The sequence below is a fragment of the Aythya fuligula genome, chromosome 1, assembly GCF_009819795.1.
Source record: "Aythya fuligula isolate bAytFul2 chromosome 1, bAytFul2.pri, whole genome shotgun sequence".
In the NCBI taxonomy this organism is placed as follows: domain Eukaryota; kingdom Metazoa; phylum Chordata; class Aves; order Anseriformes; family Anatidae; genus Aythya; species Aythya fuligula.
The window spans coordinates 179,389,576-179,410,723 of NC_045559.1; the positions used below are offsets into that span (position 1 = coordinate 179,389,576).

Consider the following 21,148-nt stretch of genomic DNA (forward strand, 5'->3'; position numbering starts at 1 on the left):
CCATATCTAAGGCAGATTGTATTTGTTGCCATGCTGCATTTTTCTTTTCCCCTCTTCTGTATACAACTGCATAGGGCAGGGAAGGGCTGGTCTGTGTTGCTTCATTTAGTCCCTCCTAGCTTCAGGCAGTTGTGTGGTGGAGGCTTTTGCAGAAAATATGCTCCACAAAGCTCCACGAGCAATTAAAAGTTTCCCTCTGCAGCAAACCTAAGGCTTGTAAGAAAAGCCACAACTCTAATATGCTATAAGGAGGGCTGAAGGTGGTGATGGAGGCAGAACAAGGAACAAAGGACTCCTGGTGAGGGCTAAAAGACTCCTGGGCTGTATAAGCTAACATAGTTCACGTACTGTCAAATGAATCTTTTTGCAGTGAGAGGGAGTCTTGATATTACTTTCAGATGTAAATAGGGATAAGAAAGTGAAACTGCCTTTTACATGAAACTTTTGAAAGTTATATGGCTTTTGGTTAAACTTTGGTGCTCCAGCAATGTTGATGATGCCTTTCGAGATGGATGGGCAGCACTGCTATTGTCTGAGAGATGTTCCAGCTTTGGCACCATGAGGTGAGCTTTTATGCCCCGCTTTTCCTTGTGAAGCAGGGTGACAATTTTTGCTCCTACAAAGATGAAGAGATTGTTTTCAACCTTTTATAACTTCTCAGGCTGCACAAACATTGGTGCAGCACAATGTACTGTTCTCTTGAGTGAAAGTTTGTCAAGCATCTTACTTGAAAAGCACTGGTACCTAAAGCAAAACCAACCAACAAGCAAAGAGTCTCCTGTGATCTTCATATACACGCACATATATATATATATATATATATATATATATATATATATATACACATAAATATATATATATATATATACACATAAATATATATGTACCTTGCTTTTTTAGGAGAAATGGCACTTCTGTTACTTCGCGTCTTCGAGACTGCCAAAAGATGCTACAGTGGTCATAAATTCCTTGCTCTGAATGGGAGGAAAAATACTTTAATGGGTGCAAAGTCCCTCAAGAAATCACAATGAAAAGCAACAGAGGAAAGGTTTATCGCTTGGAATAAACAGGAGACGTCCATAGCCACGATCTAACTCCTCACCTAATTTCATCCAAAAGTCAGCTTCCTAGACAAAGTCAATCACTAGGCTCTGCCACTGGTAGAGAGAGGTGAATTGCCCTTGGAGATACCCGTATTATTTACCCTTGAATCTGTCTTAGAATGGCATAGATCTCCCTCCCTATTTCTGGGAAGATTTAACAGAGGCATTTAGTTTTTAAATAGCTGAAGCTGAATGACAATGATCTTTCTGGCCCTGCACGTGTCCAACTGAAGCTATTACACGATTTGAGATGGGCCACAAGGAAACAGGGCATCAGAGCAGCCCCCTCAGAATTATCCCTTGGGGGTGGCACTTAGGATAGTTTCATTGTCCACATCATTTGATCTTGCAGGTGTCCACAGGTTTGGTTGTAAACAGCACTTGAATACCTAGGCTCTGTCTGCTGGTATGCACCTCTGCCACAGTGGGAAGTTTTGTATTTTTTCCCTCAAGAAAAGTACATGATAGCTTCTATCCCCTTCCACTCTTTGTGCTTTATAAAGTGAAAACGCTGTAATCGTTTTTTAGAGCTTTCTTTGTGACAGTTGTAGACATGGGCTCTGGCAGCAGATTTAAGGGTCTTCGTTCTCCTCCGTTTATGAAGCCAGTTCCCTGGCAGACGTGGTGAGAGCGCTGTCAGTCACTTGTGTTAATAGGATGAAGTCAAACCTCTAAGGAGATCCACACGGTGCTGTCGAAATGGCAGCATCTATCAGAGCACAGGCTGTAAATTCCCGGGGGTGGAAACTCAGTTGTGAATGGGTAACACATGGCTAATATATAAACATTATTGACTCTCAGAGGGATTCAGTTGCCTGTGCAGAGGTCTCTAGAGCTATTTTGTGATACATCACTTGATATCCACCTGCAGCCCTGCAAGGGCACGGCTCTTCTTTAGTCCTTGGGTCACATCGGTCAGCCCCGTGGACAAGGACCCTGAAAAACATGCACCCCAGAATGGGTTTTGTTTACCTTAACGGGAATAATTAACGTTAAAAAGATGTAGTCAGTGTTTTTGCGGTGCGGACAACAATGTATGTGCAACGGGGCATGAATTTCTGGAGCAAGGTGCCCCGTGTTAAAATACCTGTCTGTTGACATAACTAAAACATTTGGCCTTGAGAGGGATAGGGGAAGGAGGGCAGTGGAAGAGAAGAGCATGTGACAGCGTGCAGGGGAGCAAGAAGGAAAAGAAATGGAGGAAGATTAGAAAATGAAAAGCCAAGGAGATGCTTCTCAGAGTAACGTGTGCTTTCAGGGGAGAAAAGGAGAAGCAAGGAGTCTTTTGGGGTCATAAAAAAGAACACATGATATCCAATATTCATGTTACTGGGACTGTGTCCATCTGTTTGTAAGGCGTGGTGTAGCAGTCGTGTGGAACTGTGGTTGGCATTACAGCAGACATAGGTAGTCAATACCGGGGTAAACCTTATGAATTGCAGTCGTGTTTTGATTCAGTGCATTACAACGGAGAGTTTCAAACGCCTTTTTCAGTCTTCCACTGCAGGTAGCTGAACAGACTGGCCACATCAAGTTTGTCAACGGCAAAATGCCAAAATATAGTGAGAAAGCAAACCACGTTCTTCCTCTCCTCTGACGCTCTGGTCACCAGCATCCGTGCGTCACCACAGTGAAATCTGGGGGCAGTACCAGGCCGGGCACATCGGTGGGGAAGGCAGACATCATCTCCCACCACACGCTGCAGCAATTAAAGCTGTTGTTTTTAGGGGCGACGACAGCAGACAGTTAGTGTTCGTAGCAAAGCGTGCTGCTTCAGTCGGGCTTTGTAGCGAAGCATTTCATGTGGTGGCTTTAACATTCTGCAGGCGGTGGTTAATGGAAACCACTTCCCCCAGAAGGAGGCAGGGAGGTGCAGCAGATTTTTAACGCTCTGTAGTTCGTCGAGTTAAGGTGACCCTGGTATACAAAGCCAGCTGCCCTAAGTGATTTGTTGCTGCTGTTTAAATAACGCTCCCCGGTGTAGGCCTCGGCTGCCTGGGGAAAGCTGAGGGGAGGGAGATCAGAATAAAGGAGGGGAAGATGAAATAGCACAATTCAAGAGAACATATTTATAACTAATTTACAAGCAGAAACCTAGTAACAGCAAAATACATAAATGCCTCAACCCACTCACAGTTGTTTTCCTGGAAGCTGGGCTCTGTAGCTTTTCAAGAGACGGCTATGGTGGCCTCTCCACATTGATGCCAAGCATTAGGTATGATGGGTTAGGGGTAATCCTGGTGCTGCAAAGCCATGCTAATCACCTAGTGACCCCACAGGAAGCACAGAGCAACCGTCTTTGCTCCAGTTTAGAAAATGTGGGTAAATATCAGCTTTTCAGTGGTTAGACTGTCTTCTCATACTCTCCTGCACGAAGCATTTGGTTTGCTATGATAATAGTCTGTAGTCTCATGAAGCTCAGGCCTCTCTACCTGTCTGCTGCACAGTGCTTTTGGCAGTGCTTATTATACATGAATATTTCACAATTGTGTGCTTTAAAATTCAGTTTATCTTGTGTTTAATGACATTCCTCTTGTTTTCACTCTCTTTCTAGATTAAACAAATTAGGTTTTACTTCTATCCCCTAGGGAGATTAGCCCGGGGAGTTTCTGTAAAGATTGTTTATAAATAATTAATACAATGTGTTTTCAAGCTCCTTGTTTTTTCTTGTGTTTCTCTGAGTACGTGGCGTGTGCACACAAATACCTGAGAGTGGTTTGAAAGCTAATTTCATGTGGTGGTGCTGCTGAGCCTACCCTTTGCCTGGGTTTTTCCTCCAGAGTGACGTTGCAGGGGTTGTATTGTGGCGCTGTTTCCCCTGCCCTGAGCAACTCCCCTCTCTAAAACAAGTGGCAGAAACACCCAGGTGTTCCTTTGGTGTAACCATATGGGACTTTTCCAGGAGCTGAGACTGCAATGCAGACTCTTTACTGCTGTTTTTCATAATTTCCTCCTCAGAAAGCTGGATCAGTGGTTAATCCAAGGCAGCAGGACTGCAGACCATCTCCTGTTAGGCGTGCTCTTCCCTGGCTGCAGGGGAGCAGGATGGGTCACCCCATGCATGTGTCCCCAGGCAGCTGAAGTCTGTGCTCAGCTGCCCTCCCTGCCCGTGCACAGTTAGCCGCGGTGGAGCAGTAGCAAAGCAGGAAGGTCTGCCTCTGAGATACCAGAGTAAATATTAACCAACAGTGGGATAAAATCAAGGAGGAAAAGGTCTGGGTTTATTTGAGTACAGAGAGACTTCTGAACAGAAATCTGAACTGCATCCCCCTCCCAGATTATCGGTGTGTAGTTTGGAATGAGCAACTTCAGGGGGCACTCACACAAATTTAAATTAATTATCCTATGTGTACGAGTTGGGGTGTGCATGCACGTGTGCACACACATGCATTTATAGCTGGATGCACATAGAGATGTCTGCCCAAGTAATCCTAAACCAGGGGTTGTTTGGTCTGTGCCAGCCACTTTGGCCAGCTTTTAGAACTTCTTTTCATTAGTTCCTCCCTTATCTCCACCTTTCTGTTCAGAAGCACTCGTGAAGCTTTCTTAGGCAGTTTTAAAAAGTGAAATAACTTGTGGGGTTTCTTTTAGATCGAGGTATTCAAAATTAGCAAAAGTGTAGATAGTGCTGTGGTTGCAAAGGGAGAGCTTACATTGGTAACAAATTCAAGTGAAAACATTCCCAAACACTTCACATAGCTAAGCACTGTTTCTCTGTTTTGTGTTTTTCTCTTCCTTCAGGAATTCATCTTATCAGAAGATTACAATAAGATGACACTAGTGAAAAGTTACCAAGGTAAGACCTCTGATCCATGTTAATGAGTCTGTATTGTCATTAATTTTTATTGAAGTGCTCTTCAGGGCTGTGAATTGAAAGAAGCCTCCTTTTCTGTGATTTTGTTTTTAAACTAATATTAATGTTGTTTTTACCAGTAGATCAATAATGTGCTTTGTTCTGAGATTGCAAGACTTTTAAAGAGCTATTTCATGTTCTGTGTTTCATTTTAAATGTTCCTTAGGAATATCATTCTAGACAGCAAACAGTCCAAAATCCAGGCTGTGGAGGGAAAGGAAATGTTAATTTTTATTGTGTAGTAATATAGCGTATCTAATGAAGCAATTTAGAAGACTAACCATCTTTTAGGGCTGAGGCATTTAGGACTGTAGCTTTTGGGGTCAGTCTGGTTATATTTCAATAAACGTTTGTTTCAGTAGTCTCAAGATTATCATTGGATACCTGTCATAGTAAAAGGCCAAGAAATATTAAACCATAACTTCTCTAATTGCCTTCTCATATTCATTAATGTGATGCTTTAAGAAGCCTGGCTATTTATCCTTGTTAAACTTATAAACGATGCTGCACTTGGGGTAGGTATTCTTATAAAAGTAATAAATACATGCTACAGTTTATTCTTTTATCTCCTTAGCTATTAGACTTGGGTGATATATGATGAGCATTATGCTTCTCTATGAAAGTCTCTGTATGAAAATCATAAGATTGCTGCAGTCTTGCTCTACAAGTCATTAGTATCTGAGGTTATGGTTTGTTCCACGGTCACCGAAGTTTGACCCAGCTGGGTTTCATGTTCAAATTGTTGCAATGCAGAGTCCTGTTATCAGCTCTGCAACTCCCTTTGCAATTAGCTTATCCAGTGGCATGCTTGGATTCAATCCTGCAGGCTAATCACACCCTAGGAAGGGTGGGTGAGCTGAAGTGAGGTTTTGTATGTATCCCCTTCACACTGGAAACAGGCAGTCCATCCCTTTTATTTATTACTACTAACTCCTACCTCTCTTTTGTTGCTTGATGCTGCTCTTCATTTCTGCAGCTTTCCCCCAGCAAAACCTCTTGCCCTGCACTGTGCATGGCTATGTGCTGGCTGTGTTTGTTACCTTTTTTCCCTTATGTACAGTGCAGACCCTCGTGCCTGTTTTCTCCAGGCATGGCTCTTCCCCTTTCCATCTTCTCTCCAGCCTGCTCCTTGCATGGCACTTGCTGCTGCTTTCTCTTAGGAGTACAATTCAAATCATTTTTTTTCTGCACACCAGCAGTGGTCAAACCCACGAATGAAGGACCAGCTTTCTATTTTGCTGCTTCATGTTCCTGAGCCTTTACTGATCCCAGGGCTCAGGCTTCTTCCTTGCTCTACTACCAACTTCCAACCATCTGAAACTTTACTTCTTTAAGCCTTGCACGGGCCAGATTCCTTCAATTTCTGTACCCAAATTCCTGTAGGGTAGACAGCAATCTTTCCATATTGTTCCAAGGAACTTCTCTGCATTTCAAATGGAGGGTTTGGGGTGGTTTTTATGCTTCCAAAGGCATTTAATCTTTCCAGAGTGTCAGCTTTTACACAAACAAATGCAAGCAGCCTTCTTTGTGCAACACATGTTGCCGGGTCCCAGAACAGTAATAAACCAGTAGGCCCATGGATTGAGGAGCACGGCAGTCACTGTTCAGCTACAGCTGGGAATAATTCGGCACATCTTTCAAGCCACTTGTTTTATTAAAACGTCAGCTCAATCAGCACTTCACAACCAAACCCACTGGTCATTCATACAAAAAGCCCTCTGTACAAGCCTGGGTTCCATTGCTTTAATGAAAAGCTTTTGAGGGCTTTATTTAGGTAGCAGCAGCAGCAATTTATTCATTCAGCTGGTTTATTCATCTTGCCCAGCTGTGATCTTTTCCTTTTTTTATTTGTTGTTTTTTCCCCATTTTCTTTTTAGCTGATTCCCATGCGATGCTAAAGCTTCCCTCTGCTGTCGGGCTGTGCCTGCCCCTAACTCCTCCTGCTGCTGGGGCACCGCGATCGGCAGCCCACAGCCACCAGAGCTCACAGCAGGAGGAGCAGCAGCATGCTGCCACGTGGGCATCTGCTCTGCTGTCAGAAAACCAGCTCAAGACAGGTTTAAACAGAGCCTTTTCCACAATGGCTGCTTTGTCGGTGATGGTACAAGGATGGAAGGAAGACATGGGCTACCTGAAACAATAGATGGCTGCTGTAGGCGTGGAAGGAATTAAGTTTTGCTTCTCTTCCTCACACAAATGTTGAATGTTCAGGGGAAGAACCTTACAGGCTTTTATGGTATCTCATGTCAAGAGGATTATTGACCAGGAGCTTCTTCTATAGGGGAGGGTGAGCAGATGAGTAGGGAATGGCAAAGCTGGGTGCAAGGGGTGCCGTTTCCAGGGGTCTTCTGCCTGCATGTTCTTTGCAGTAGTACAATTATATGTCTGTCTGCTTAATTTTCAGCTCATCAAAGCAGGGTCATAATGATTCTGTTCGTCTTGGAGATGGAGTGGGTGCTGAGCACCGGCCAAGACAAGAACTTCACGTGGCACTGTTCGGAGAGCGGCCAGCGCCTGGGAGGGTACCGCACCAGCGCGGGAGCCTGTGGCCTGCAGTATCCTTTGCTGAGCTCTTTGGCACTTAAACAGCCTCTTTGTTTGTTAGCTTTCTTTTTTTTTTTTATTTCCCTAATTGTCCTCCGTTTTTAGTGCCTTGTGTAGGTTCAGTGTTTTGTTAGAGAAACAGTTATCTAAAGCCGATTAAAAAAAAAACACAACAGCCCAACACTAACTGTTCTCCTTGCTTTGTCTCCTTAATATGTGGTGGCATATTTAGGTCTTAGCATTTCTGAGCAAAACAATGGGCAATCTGCAACCTGTTGTGGTCTGCTATTGTAATAAATAAGGACAGGGCCTTCGTTCAAACATGCAGTGCATTCTTTTTTTTCTAAAAATTAATGGTAGCAAAGTAGGTCGGCGATCAGGTCAGCATGTGTGTGTGTGTATGTCTATGCATGGGAAGAATTAAATGACTTTAATATGAAATAATGAGTACTTGTCCTTCACTCTGGAACAGCCCACTGTGCATTGGGAATTTGGGCCAACTAAAGAATAAATGGCTCCAGAAATGGCACTCAAGTGGCTTATTCACCTAGAGCTGCCCCAGCTGCCTGACAATAAAAGAAATATTAATTCAGCTTTATTGCAAATGAAAAGGGAAGTAGAAAAGTATGAGCTCTTAGGCTGAAAGCAAGGGTTAGCATAAACAGACTTTTAGTGCCCCATAGCATATGTGCTAGAGATGATGTGTGTTTTGCTAGTTCATGGGAAATGAGACTGACTCAAAATTATACTCTGAGCAAGGGAAATTTAGGTACTTGCTTTATATCTTCTGGCTGAATGAAGGGCAAACTGATCTAAATGGCATAGTGGGTGAACTCAGTTTTAAATTAATTAATTAATATTTTAGAAAGTGTGATATAGAAATTGGTACTGCATTTCCTAAAGCTCTCTAGAGAGCAGACTGGTTCGAGTGATTCCAAGTTTTGGAGGACGCTTTAATTTGGATCATTGGGTCATGCTGGTGGGGGGCTGGGGAAAAGACAGCCATTAACAAATACTGCAAAAAACTTGGCAGAACCATGAATGTTTGGGTTTGGTTGTTTGTGTTGTTGTTGTTGTTGTCGTTTTCCCCAGTGTCCTGACTGTATTTGATCAATGTGAAGCAATTGATCCTTTAATATGCACTATGGAATCTAAATGTGCAATTAAATCAGATGAAGAGGTCAGAACCTGTTGAAATTGTTCCAGTAGGTGGCTGAACAGGTCTGGATTTTATTCTGTTTAGAATATGGTGTGTGATACACCTGGTGTAGCCGGCACTTCCCCAGATTGGACATAAAACATTGACTGGCTCTTGCAACATGAGCAATTGCTATTAAAAACCATTTACGGAGATAATCTTCTGGAGGACTTCTGTGACACTGGCCAGTGGTCTGGAAAAAAGATGAGAGTTTTATTTGTATACCTAAATATAACAAAGAAGCAGGAAACAAGGAACAGTTATTTTAAACAATTTTATGGAAGGAAAGAGGAATAATAAACACCATCAGACTCTAGCACCTAAGCTAGAGAGCCTGGGGAGATGAGTCTCTTCTGTTCATGGCAAAGAGCTACTTCCAAGGCATTTCATAATTTGTATTTTTATTATGTTCTTATATCCTCAGGAATAGTCTCTTTTTTTCTTGCTGTTCGGTTTACTCAGGGAGACTGCATTATTAATATGAACAGCTATGAGTTTGATATCTAAAAGTACACCCTGAGTACCTCCTTGAAACTGGAGCACTATTCATGAGGTTGCAGCACACTCACGTTAAAAGCATTAAAAAGTCATGAAAAGCAGTGCATAAAACAAAATTGTGTGTAAACAGTGTATATTCCTCAGCATTTATCCATCAGATTTGATGTGGAAACCCGGCACGTGTTTGTTGGTGATCATTCTGGGCAAGTAACCATACTCAAGCTAGAGCAAGAGTCCTGCAGCCTTGTTACAACATTTAAGGGACACACAGGTAAGGCTTGAGGAGGAGACCCTATGTGGTTCTTCATCTGTGCGTGGCATCACAGCAATGTAACCCTCCTGTGAAACAGTAAATAGCATGGAAGGGAGCTCAAACTGTCCCTACAGCTCAGGGGAGTTTGTTCTTTATTGGTGAAAAGAAGAGGGATTAGACTAAGTACAGAAAATACCCCAATCAGTTACTGCTAATTAAAGTAGAATGTGGACAAAAGTGGCAGTAACTCTGGAAGGTGGAAAAGATGCTTCCTGGGGAAAGACCCATATTGGTAGATGTTACTGCCCCGGTGGGATATGCACATCCAAGATGTGCTCGTTGGAGGAGCTGAGTGGTTGCTTTGCTGCTGGGGCTTGTGCTCCATCATGCTTTACAAACAGCAGCCCTGGGATGTGAACTTGCTGCTTAACAGAAGAAATGATCATTCCTCAGCACCTTCCCTTCGTGTCCCTCCTCTGTGACTAAATGCTGTGATACTGTGCAGATTTCTGTACATTTCCCACTGCCTTCTGTTTTGCTGTAAAATCTGTCACCTGGGAGTGGTGGAGATGAAAAGCTGTGCAGTCACACCGTGACCATCATATGGTGGCTTTCCTGCTGCTGCACTCTGCTGCTCAGTGGGCTCATCCACAGGAGCAGCAGCTGAGCCCTCTGGCTGCAGAAGAGCAGGTTAGGGCTTCGGTAACATTTCCAGGCAGATGGCCAGTACAGTGGCTGCATGGCCCTGGCTAAAGAGACCGCTTTTAATCACTCTCTTTGTTTTTGGTGATATATTTAAATATTTATCTGTATATTTGGTGATATCTTTAAATATGTACCTGTATATTTAGCTGCATTCTTCTGTAATGAAATGAGTGTTCTGTGCATCTCCTATTTCAGGCGGCGTCACTGCTCTCTGTTGGGACCCAATACAGCGAGTTTTATTCTCAGGCAGTTCTGATCATTCCATTATAATGTGGGATATTGGAGGAAGAAAAGGAACAGCCATCGAGCTGCAAGGACATAAGTACGTTCAAAGCCCTTCCTTCTGCTTTTATGGGAGAAAAGCTGAAGGCAGAAGCCACATCTGGAAACAGAAACAGCCCAGAGGTTACAGTTTTCACATGCCTCAAGCTTGTATGTGTGACTCCCTGTGGCCCATATACAACCAGAATAAATTGTTTAAAGTGAGTTTTTCAGTTTGGGGCCCACAGGCTAGTTTAAAAGTCTGCAAAGGGTAGTGAAAGAAAGCACAACTATCTGCAGTCCTGAATGTGTTAGTGCACCTCTGCTGGAAAGGAAGGGTCCTCAAACGAAAACAGCTGCAGGGAAATTCTTGCTTTAAGGTGTCAGGTTCTTTCATTCCCCTAGAGGGAGCATCAGGCTTGGACAATTAGTTCCGTTTTACTCCATGCTAACCGGGTCTTTTCCGTCTCACTTTACTTGTAATTCAGGCTGGAGGTGATGTGCTTTGCCCATATGGGCCTTCAACATCTCTGTAATGCTAAGAGGCTTCATCTCTGCACGTACAGACCTCACACGTGCATTGTACAGTAGAAGTCTTTGAAGAAGAGTAAGCCTGTGCTGGGCCTTCATTAGGCTAGAGGTAGGCTGGCTGTAGCTGCAATGACTTCTGAGCCTTTTAAATGCTGGCTCACATGTGGGACTGGCACGCCAGGCTCAGGTGTGGAGAGGCAAAATCCCGTGGTGGTTCTGGTCTGGCAGTATTTACAGCTTCTTCCATATTCATCCAGTTCCCTCGAGTGATGCTGTGCTCTGCTGAGTGGTTTGGTCAGGCCGCTGGGATTTCAGAGCACTGCAGAGTTCTTGTGGGAATTCCTAGATCACTCCTGAACCCTAACGCTGGCGCTTGCTAATGCACTTGTGCTATATTTATTGCTGTGGAAATTAGTTCTTCTGGTATGAAGTTAGCCTCTGGATCTTAATCGGTAGCATGGCTGTTGGCTGGCTCCATGCTGTTTACAGACCCGGTCCTAATGACAATGGGGATCAGGAAACATTTCGCTTAATGGTGACGCTGGAGCCAGCAGGTCAGCGCTGTGAAGGTAGGCTGAAGGAAGAAAGAATCAAAAAATACATAGTGGGTTTAAACTGTATTGTTTCTTAAATGCTGCTTTTTCTTTCAAAGAAGAAGCAAAAGCACCTAAATCATCCACCTTACCTTGGGAAGGCTTAGAAACAGTTTAGCAATTCCTCTGTTATTTTTGAAATTCTCCATGCTTGTTAGTGCTGAAAGAAAACCTTCAGCAGTCCTTCAGGGCTTTGTTTCTAGATGTTGCAGAGTGTTACCAAAACACAGTCACAGAATGGCTGAGGCTGGAAGGGACCTCTGGGGATCATCCAGTCCAACACCCCTGCCAAAAATGATCATGTAGAGCACACTGCGTAGGATCCCATCCAGGTGGGGTTTGAATATCTCCAGAGAAGGATCCACAGCCTCTCTGGGCAGCCTGTTCCTGTGCCCTGTCACCCTCACAGTGCTTTCTCCCATTCAGGTGGAACTTGCTGTGTTTCAATTAGTGCCTCTTGTCCTGTCTCTGGCACCGCTGCAGACAGTCTGGCCCCATCCTCTTGACACCCTCCCTTCAGATATTTATAGACACTGATAAGATCCCCTCTCAGCCTTCTCTTCTCTAGGATAAACATGCCCAGCTCTCTCAGCCTGTCCTCATGACAGGTGCTCCTGACCCCTCATCACCTAAGCAGCCCTGCTCTGGACTCACACCAGTAGCTCCACGTCCCTCTGGTACTGGGGAGCCCAGAACTGGGCACAACACTCCTGGTGTGGCCTCACCAGGGCTGGGTAGAGGGAGAGGATCACCTCCCCTGCCCTGCTGGCAGCACTCTTCCCAATGCACCCCACGACACCATCGGCCTTCTTGGCCACAAGGGCACATTGTGGCCGCCTTACCGGGGCACTCAGGTGTGAGTGGGAGAGACCCTGCAGTTGCAGCCCTGTTCTGGCTTCCCAGCTCAGCTCCCAGTCCCAGGAGCAGTGAAACCAGTTACCAGAACCGGTCCTTGCTTTTGTGGATGCTGCCCAGGTGAGCAACGCTCTGGCTCTGGTCCCACCTGGACAGCGAAGCCACCAATTTGCATCCAGTGAATACCAAGAAAATTAAAAACAAGGAAAAAAAAAAAAAAAGAAAGAAACAACAGCATACAGACAAACGGGTGATTTATATTGCTTTATTGTACGTTCTGTGCTTACTTTTGTGCTAGCCTTAAATGGCTGATTAGTAACTGTCTTGTTTCTTTTCCAGTGACCGAGTTCAGTCCCTCTCCTATGCTCACCACACTCGGCAGCTCATCTCGTGTGGTGCCGACGGGGGAATCGTTGTCTGGAACATGGATGTTGAGAGACAGGAGGTAGGGGCCTGCTCTTGCCGATTCGGTCTGAAACAGTCTTGGGAAGAAGGGGTCTTCCTAAGGTGTGCAGCTTTCCGTTCAAACAAGATCTTTCCAGGCATTAAAAATGTTGTTGGACATGCTCCAGTTATTATACAGCAATTATGCCATGCCTTTGATAACACGGTACAGGGGAAATTATCTGGCAGAAAATGTGTATTAGGTAAGCTGCTAAATGGTTTCTGTTCTTTACTACTCTAAAAGACATCCTCTGAGGAGGGTATCGTGAGATGTTCTGCTTTGTTTTTTCAGGACATCACGAGAAATATTTCAGAGGTAAATGGATAGATTGATATTTTTTTATTTTTATTTAAGGAAGCAGAATAAGAAAGCTCTTTGTCATCTCTGGAAACCTGCAACCCAGGTGGTTTTTTTTTCCCTTATTCTTGCTAAAAGGCGTTTAGTTAGGGCTTCAGCCTCACCTGCTACCAGGTCTTGCTCCCTTCTGGTATAAACACACATAACTGGGTAAATGATGACGTTGGTGCCCCAGACAGTGAGATCTCACCCACGCACTCCCAATTCCTTTCGTGCTGCATGGCCAGCAAACGCAGCCACGTGCAGAAACCTACCCTGGGTCTTCGGTGCTGTGGGAGCTGCCTCTGCTCAGCAGCTTCGAAGACCTGGCTCAGCGGGGTGAGCGAGTGAGTCAGGCGTCAGCCCTGGTGGTGAACGTGGCACATTCTGGCAAAATGAGTCACGGCAAGCCTCTGCGCTTTCCTGCACGGAGGCAGCAGCCGTGCTTAATGCTCTGCCCTGCTCCCACGGGTGGGCGAGGCTGCGGGTGGGCACAGGCACCACAAATACCCCGAATGCCCTTGGTAGGCAGGTTGGGGTAAGGAGAGGTTAATCCCAGCCAGCGTGGGGCTGTGGCTGCAAGGAATTCAGCTGAAAACACACTTCTGGGTGCTTTCCTCCACCTTATCCTTTTAGCACGGGATGGGGAAGACCGCTGTAAGTAGAGAAAAGCAAGGAGGGATAAGGGTGATGAGTTTCTCTCAGGGCAGCCTGTGCTTGTAGCAGCACCGTCTCTAATCAGCTTTGCTGCCTCTCCACGAGGGTTTTGGTCTCCTCGGGCTGTGTGAGTCTCCCTTGAGCAAGGAGGAACGATAAGTGGAAAATTGGATTTTAAAACTGACTGAAATAGGCCTAGGCAGGAGCCGAGCTACTCCTGCTCCTTTTTTTTTTTTTTTTTTTTTTAACATGAATTAGCATTCCAGTTGGCTCTCTTTAATTGCTCATCTAATGGCCAATTATGTCATCAGCTCCAAAAGTGAAACGAAAGCAAAGCAGGTTCCTCCCTCCCACCAGATGTTTCCTTTCTGCTGCAGCCTGAGCATCCAGAAATGAAAACCTTACTTCAGCCACAAATGAAAACCTTACTTCACCCAGAAATGAAAACCTTACTTAGCCGCTGCCTTCGAGAGGCTGCAGGAAGGGGTGAAGGTTGGTTTGTTGCAAAACAGACAGAAGTGATGTGAGAAGACTGGAGGAAAAATATAATTAGCTAAATGAGGGCTTAGCAGCAGGTGCTAATGGGTGCGCTGCTTTCCCTGACTATTGCTATTTGGGTTCTTCTTGTCACCCACAACACCATAGGGTGTCTCTCCATTGTGCTAAAACACTTCCAAAACATAAACCTTTGAGATTTTAGCACCTTTTTTGGGGTCCTACAGCGCTTTATTTTGGATGTTGGCTTTGGTATTTTCCCGTGATTTAAGGTGTTTGTTTTTGTTTTTTTTCCACTTGATGTTTGCTCAGCATTCACTTTGATATCAGGTTTTCCTACATCTCTGAGATTTGCATTCGAGTGAATTAAGCCATGTTATCCCTCGATTCCTTGTTTTAATCTCTATTTTTAAAAAACGGTGAGAAGGGAACATCTGAAAAATCCTAGCAGTGTGTCTCTGTTTTGATTACAAAGCAATTCCTTGTCATGAGCAAAACACCTTTTTCATGTTTCATGTTCAGATGCTGAAGAGATGAAAACTTTATTCACGCAGATCTGTAGGCATTAATCTAAAATGCTGTTGTGGGTAGAAAAGACAGATTTGCCCCTGCAGAGTGAACAGCCTTCAAAGTAAGTGACAGAAGAAGCTGAAGCAGGCAAGTTGCTTTATTGTTGGAGGTCAAACCTTTTGTGGGAGTGGAGGGTCTCCATCAGCCTTACCTTATCTTTGCCTGCCTGTCACAATATTTAGGAACATGGAAATACATTTAGGAATATTCCTATAATAATAATGTAGGAATATTAATACTAAACACTGTGGGGAGAAGGGTTGCATGTCCACCAGCAGCTCAATGCGCGACACGTGTCAGGATCCAAGTGTAGGGGAGGAGGTCGTTTGCTCCTTCCACGAGCCCCCCTCTGCCATTTCAGGCATTTTCTGAGATCTTGCAGGATCTGACAAGGCTTGCTTCCCTATGGGGAGTCTGTGCCTTGCTGCTCTTCACAGCAAAACCTGGCTGCAGGAGAGAGAAAGGCCTTTGACGTTTTCTTTCTTTTTCTTTAAATCTTTTTACCCTCTTTATCCACAGCGTGAGTGCCAATCTGTGCATTGCATTAGGAACTGGAAGGCTTTCCTTTCATCATCTTTGTGTGAAAGCAGGGAAAAAAGCTGTTTTGGGTTTCAGGCTTGTTCAGGAGAACCTCATTTTGCCTGCCTTGTGTGATTTGCAGCACAGATACCTCTGACAGCAGGAACGCCTCTTACAGCACTGAAAGAAAGAAAAGGAAAGAAAGAGAGGGAGAGGTGGAGGGGGAAGCCACATTTCAGATACCTCCCCCTTCCCTCCAGATAAGGAGCTCAGCTACTGAAAGTACTCATTGCCTCCAGTTCCCCCAGCAGATGGTAAATGCTGCCCAGACAGGACATTCGGTTTTACACGCCTAATTCCAAAAGCGAAGAGGTGGGGGGAGGTTTGTTTCTTCCTGGGTTATTTTTAGGGTCTTATAATCAAACTCTGCTTCGTGTGGTGGGTGAGAAGTGTTCCTCCTGCGTCCTTCAAGGCTCGGAGCCGAGCCCAAATAGACGCCCCCACGAACAGGTAAAATGGCTTCTTGTGAAAATGGTTTTTAATCCAACAACATTACTGCACCCCAACACATCTCTCTTGTCCTGTCTCTGGGCTCTTGCAGAATTTTGTTGCTCATTCCTTCCGTTTATGTTGCAGACCCCTGAGTGGCTGGACAGCGACTCCTGCCAAAAATGTGACCAGCCTTTCTTCTGGAACTTCAAGCAAATGTGGGACAGTAAGAAAATAGGCCTCAGGCAGGTTCGTGTGGGTCCTTTGGTGCATAATGTGATGCAGTTAGGCTTCTTCTCTCTCATTATGTATTTTGGTTATTTTTTTCCTCCCTAACAGCTTGAGAACTTGCACTTTGTTCTTCTGCTGAGTGCTCAATTGTGATTTCTGCTTGGGAGGAACACACTGAGAGCCAAAAACCTGCCCCGTCAGAAGCAGAAGCTTTTTCTCCCTTTTTTTTTTTTCTTTCTGCAGCCAGTTCCAATAGCAAATGCACATAATAGAGCCTGGGCTGAATAAATTGTTTTGGGGCTGTCTGTAGCTTTAGCCATGTGGGATTTTGCTTATTGTCAGTTGAGGCTGCTGTAGAAAGAAATTTGCAGATGATTTTTGGAGATGGTGCTGGAAGCAAAGCTGTTTTCAATGGGCTTGGGTAAACATCTGTAACTGCTCAGGCTGTGTTGGAAATGGCTTCGGCTTACTGGTCTGCCTGGAACACGTGTGAGAAAACACAGCCTTGGCTGAAAGACACCAAGGGCTTGACTGAGATGGTTTGGTGGTATGTGTTAGGGGAGAGGCTGGGATAAGGCCCTAGAATGATGCTGCAGCACCGCAGCCCTCTCTTGCTTTGACCTGGACATCCTTCAACACGGCAGGCGTTGCTTGGTGGTGGTATAGTCCCCTACAGCCCCAAAGCGAGACTCAAAAGATGTCCATCCTGCCCTAGGTACGCCCATCTTCCCATCTCTCTCTCTCTCCTAACAAAAAGAGGACAGCTTGGACAACTTTTTTGTTGTCTCCTACAGCACCACTGCCGCAAGTGCGGGAAGGCCGTCTGCGGCAAGTGCAGCTCCAAGCGCTCCTCCATCCCCCTGATGGGCTTCGAGTTTGAAGTGAGGGTCTGCGATAGCTGCCACGAGTCCATCACGGATGAAGAGTAAGTGTGGACAGCCTGGGGCAGGACAAAACTCCCCGTCTGGGAGGGCCTGTGGGGCTGTGGGAGGGAGCAGCCGGTGGGGTGGCCCCTGGAGAAGGGGCAAGAGAAGCCCCTGAAGCGCCTCACAGACTGGAGAGGGGTGCAGGGATGTCCAACCCTCCTCTTGTCATGCTGGGAAGGTCTCAAATTGCAGTTTACAGGGGGGTTGCTGAGTTGGTGGCTTACAGAAGCACTCAAATGCTCCTTGCTGACACATTTTTTGCTGATTTTGATCTCTTCCTTCAGGCGGGCGCCCACAGCTACTTTCCACGACAGCAAGCACAACATAGTTCACGTACACTTCGATGCCACCAGAGGATGGCTGTTGACCTCGGGGACAGACAAGGTTATTAAGGTAGGAGGGAGGGGATGGCTCTAGCTCCTCTATTTCATTTCCCCTTTCTCTCCCTTGTGGATCCATGTACGTCCTACCCACTGTCTTCCACCTAGAGCTCTCTCTCACCAACTGATGCAATTCTGCTCAGTAAAGAGCAAAGAGGTCCTGGTCTATGAATCACTGCCTGAAGGGACAGGGACGACACTGCAGCAAAGTCAGTGCTCACGGTGACTTCTTTTCAAGGAAGACAAACCATGTTTTGATGTGGCTAATTAGTTTGTGTGGCCAGGTGAAGAAAGGCCCCACAGATGTCAAATCTCCATGCAGAGAAATAGCTAAAATGATGAGTAAGTTTATAACAAAGCTCCAGCAATTAAAAACAAAACCAAAAAAACACAACCTCGTAATCATAGTATGGCTGCTTATCATTCAGGTTAGCAATACAGTGTGGATTTTGTTTAGTTTCTCTTAAAGCCAGCTATAAACTCAACTTGTAGGAATAAAGCGTAAAGTGACAGGAGTGTTAGAAAATGAAATTAAGCTTTGTTGGACCATTGGACCTGGTGCATCCAGCCCTGGCCAAGTAGCCTCCCTTAGGCAAAAATAAATAAATACAAATTGCTTAGATCTGACATTACATACTGTATTTTATTGTATTTTGCCACTATTCACTATGTTATTGTATGTTCTTACATCAACAGCTGTGGGATATGACACCAGTAGTGTCTTGATGATGCATCAGTGGAACTGGAAGGGTGACATTGACAGAAGAAGCAGATTTCCTAACCCTAATCATACTGCAGAAGATAGATAACGCCGGGCGCATACGGCAGATGAGAAAGGAACTAATGTGTTTACAACGATTTTATGTCCTCTGCTTGATCAAGGCTGAACATTTGCACGAAGACTCTTTCCACTTACTCTCAAAATATCCCAGAAGGTATTTTTTTAACTAATGGTTTGTACGACCTGACGTCGGTTGTCTTGAGTTCGTTCGGAAAACCCGTGTGCGGTGCAATTTTTAGTTTTTGTATTTCCCTGTGTCAGGATACTTGCTGCTTTGTACAGAGGGCTCTGGGTTTGTGTCTCACCACGTGCGTTTTCAGTATCGACAGACGGCACAAAGGCAATCGGCTCTCCCCACAGCGAGCACCTCTCCGTTGGGGACGGTCCTGCTGACGATGCTCTCTTCCGTGGAGGAGCTCCAGGCACGGCGCTGCGCGTTCCCTGCGTTTGGTGGACTTAAAATTCCTAAAAAGGGCTCTGCCATCCACTTCTCCTCGCAGATATCAGCTGGCGAGCGCTGTGTTGTTTCGCAGGAGCTGAAGTGCAGCTTCCAGCCGCTCTCCTTGCCGCACAAGTTGCAAAACCGGGGGGCCAGGTTGCATAGCAACTCATTTCTACAAAAGCTGAAATAGTTTTCCAGCTCAGAGCGTTGCAAGGAGCACGCAGACCTGCTTTGATGAGGCTGCGGGCTGATTCAAATGAAATCATTGACAACTGTGAGCAGCTTTGGGGAGGGTGTGCATGGGGGCGTGGGGAGCGGCTCTAAAGCTGGTCTGGGTCTGAAAAGTCTGTTTTACCTCTACCTCTACCTTGCGCAGCAACATTTCAGCATTTATATCTGTCGGTGATGTTGAACATGAATTTGTTTTTCCTTATTTTCCATACGGTTAGTCATATTTATTTTTTAAAATGCTGATGGTTTTTATTAATTTCCTCCTTAGATCAGAAACTGATATTGCTGAATGACACCCGTTGTCCTGTTGTCATATTTGACAGTTTCTTTTAAAAAATAAAAAGTATTTAAAAACCTGGGTTACTAACTTACCTTTTTAAAAGGAAATTGTCGAGATGAATAAACAGCAACAACACAAACCCACAGCTTTTTTTTTCCAGAGGGATGTTATCTGAGGAGTCATCTTTGAGTTCCTCTACATCCATTGCAGTATTTAACACATTATTGCCAATGCTTTTGGAAGAAACTGGCATGGAGCAGCAGGCTGGGGGTTTCCTGTGTCTCCTCTTTAAGCAGGGCTGTCGGTTCCTACCTGCCGTGACACAGCGGGTCAGTGGTGCTCAGTCTTGCCCCATTTTGTACTTTACTTTTCCCTGCTAAATGGGAAGTCATGATGGCTACCACTACAAAGCATGTTGCTGCGTAGAGAAGAGCTTTCTGCTTTCTCATGAGAGGGAATGTCAAAAGAAAACAAACCTTCTCCTTTGCTTGCCTGGCAGTAATTCACTTTCGAGGAAACAAAAAGGTAAACACAATCCATGGCGTTAATCTCAGACCGATGAGCTGCCTCCGTGAAGAGTGCTTGGACTTTCACGTGTGCGTGGTATGACAGCTACATATTTTCAGGGACAATTCTCTATTTGTACAACCTATAAATGGGGCTGAAGCATTCTGCAGCTGGCTGAGATGATGCCACCCTGGCTTTCCTGGTCATACAGCCTGGTGGTGGTTCCCTTCTGGGCAGCATTTTTTAAAGTATATTTTCAAACATCATTCACATAGCACTAAAAAGACTCTTTCCCGCTCAAATGTTAATATTTTTGTAAGCCCTTATACTTTCTTTCCTGGTGACTGGACTTGGGAGCGAGGTTTGTTCAAATTCCTGCAGTAAACTCTTGTCCCCATCTTCTCAGTTGTGGTTTTGGTGTTGCTTGTGGGTGGATGTTGGGTACGCGAGCCCGTTTTGCAAAATTTCCTCTGTTATTCTTTCCAAATACACTACCTGGAGGGTGATCTGAATTTGACACGAATGCTCGGTTACCTTGCAATCGCAGGTCGGACTGGTCGTGGCTTAGAAAAGGGAAGGTGAAAGGGAAGCTGGGGAGGAAAGCAGAATGCTTTCCTTTGCTCTGACCTTTAGAGCAATAATGTAGTGATATGAGGGATAAATAAGTCTGCCTAACGATCATCCCTCTGCATCCCAAATGAAAAATGAAACGAGGAGGCTTTGACAGTGGGAGAGGTAAAAATACCTACCTCTCTGTCTTGTGCTATTTAGTGTAACCATGTTGATTTCTTTTGTCTTCTAGATCAGCACGAGAAGGGATGCCTGTTGCCTGGTGCTTTTCTTTACATTATAGCTGCCAAATAACGAATCCGAGCTGTTTTTCAAGAATTACATTATTTTGGGGTGTGTGGGGGAGAGAAGGGAGGGACGGAGGGTGCTGTGTCTTTTGGTACAGATGTAAACCATACGATGCACCCACACACACTGGAGCCAAACAAAGTCTCTCATCCCCAGGGCTGCTGAATTACAGCGGCAAGCTTTTAGTGTTCCCTCCTGCTCTGCCAGAGGGCGCGCAAACAATGCTGGCTTTCCCCTGCTCTTCGTTTTTATAAAGCTTGGTTTTCGTTTCTCTCTTAGCTGGCGTTTCTCTGGGGGAAGGAGCAGTGTTCTTCGGAGAATCCACCTGCCCGTCCTGCTCTTAACGTGAACTGTATCTGTGATGGTCGTGTGGGTGATGGGGAAGGACAGGGGGAAACACGAGGGAAGGGAAACGTGGGCAGTGCAAGGCTGGCACTGATGGTCCTTCTAAGACTAGCACCATGGTTAGACGTTTTAAAACAGGGTAATGCACAGGGCTGGCAGTCTGACGGTGTTGGAACAGCCCCGAATGGTGATGGTCATGTCCTCATCTGGCAGCACTCATTTAGAGTTGCTTGGTACAGTGAAGCCCACTTGACCTCCCCAC

The 21,148-nt window shown here is 45.2% G+C and overlaps 1 protein-coding gene across 1 annotated transcript in view; it reads left to right on the top strand.

The window, feature by feature from the left end:
- The window catches only part of WDFY2 (WD repeat and FYVE domain containing 2), a 55,877-nt gene extending 36,625 nt beyond the window's left edge, over positions 1-19,252 (top strand). Inside the window, exons 4-12 of the mRNA XM_032206599.1 lie at positions 4,845-4,899; positions 7,361-7,511; positions 9,355-9,467; positions 10,350-10,476; positions 12,734-12,839; positions 16,053-16,154; positions 16,931-17,061; positions 17,347-17,455; positions 18,139-19,252. Of these exons, the coding sequence (XP_032062490.1) occupies positions 4,845-4,899; positions 7,361-7,511; positions 9,355-9,467; positions 10,350-10,476; positions 12,734-12,839; positions 16,053-16,154; positions 16,931-17,061; positions 17,347-17,455; positions 18,139-18,168 (924 nt within the window). The 3' untranslated portion in view covers positions 18,169-19,252. The remainder of the gene's footprint in view (positions 1-4,844; positions 4,900-7,360; positions 7,512-9,354; positions 9,468-10,349; positions 10,477-12,733; positions 12,840-16,052; positions 16,155-16,930; positions 17,062-17,346; positions 17,456-18,138) is intronic.
- Positions 19,253-21,148: the final 1,896 nt, after the last annotated feature.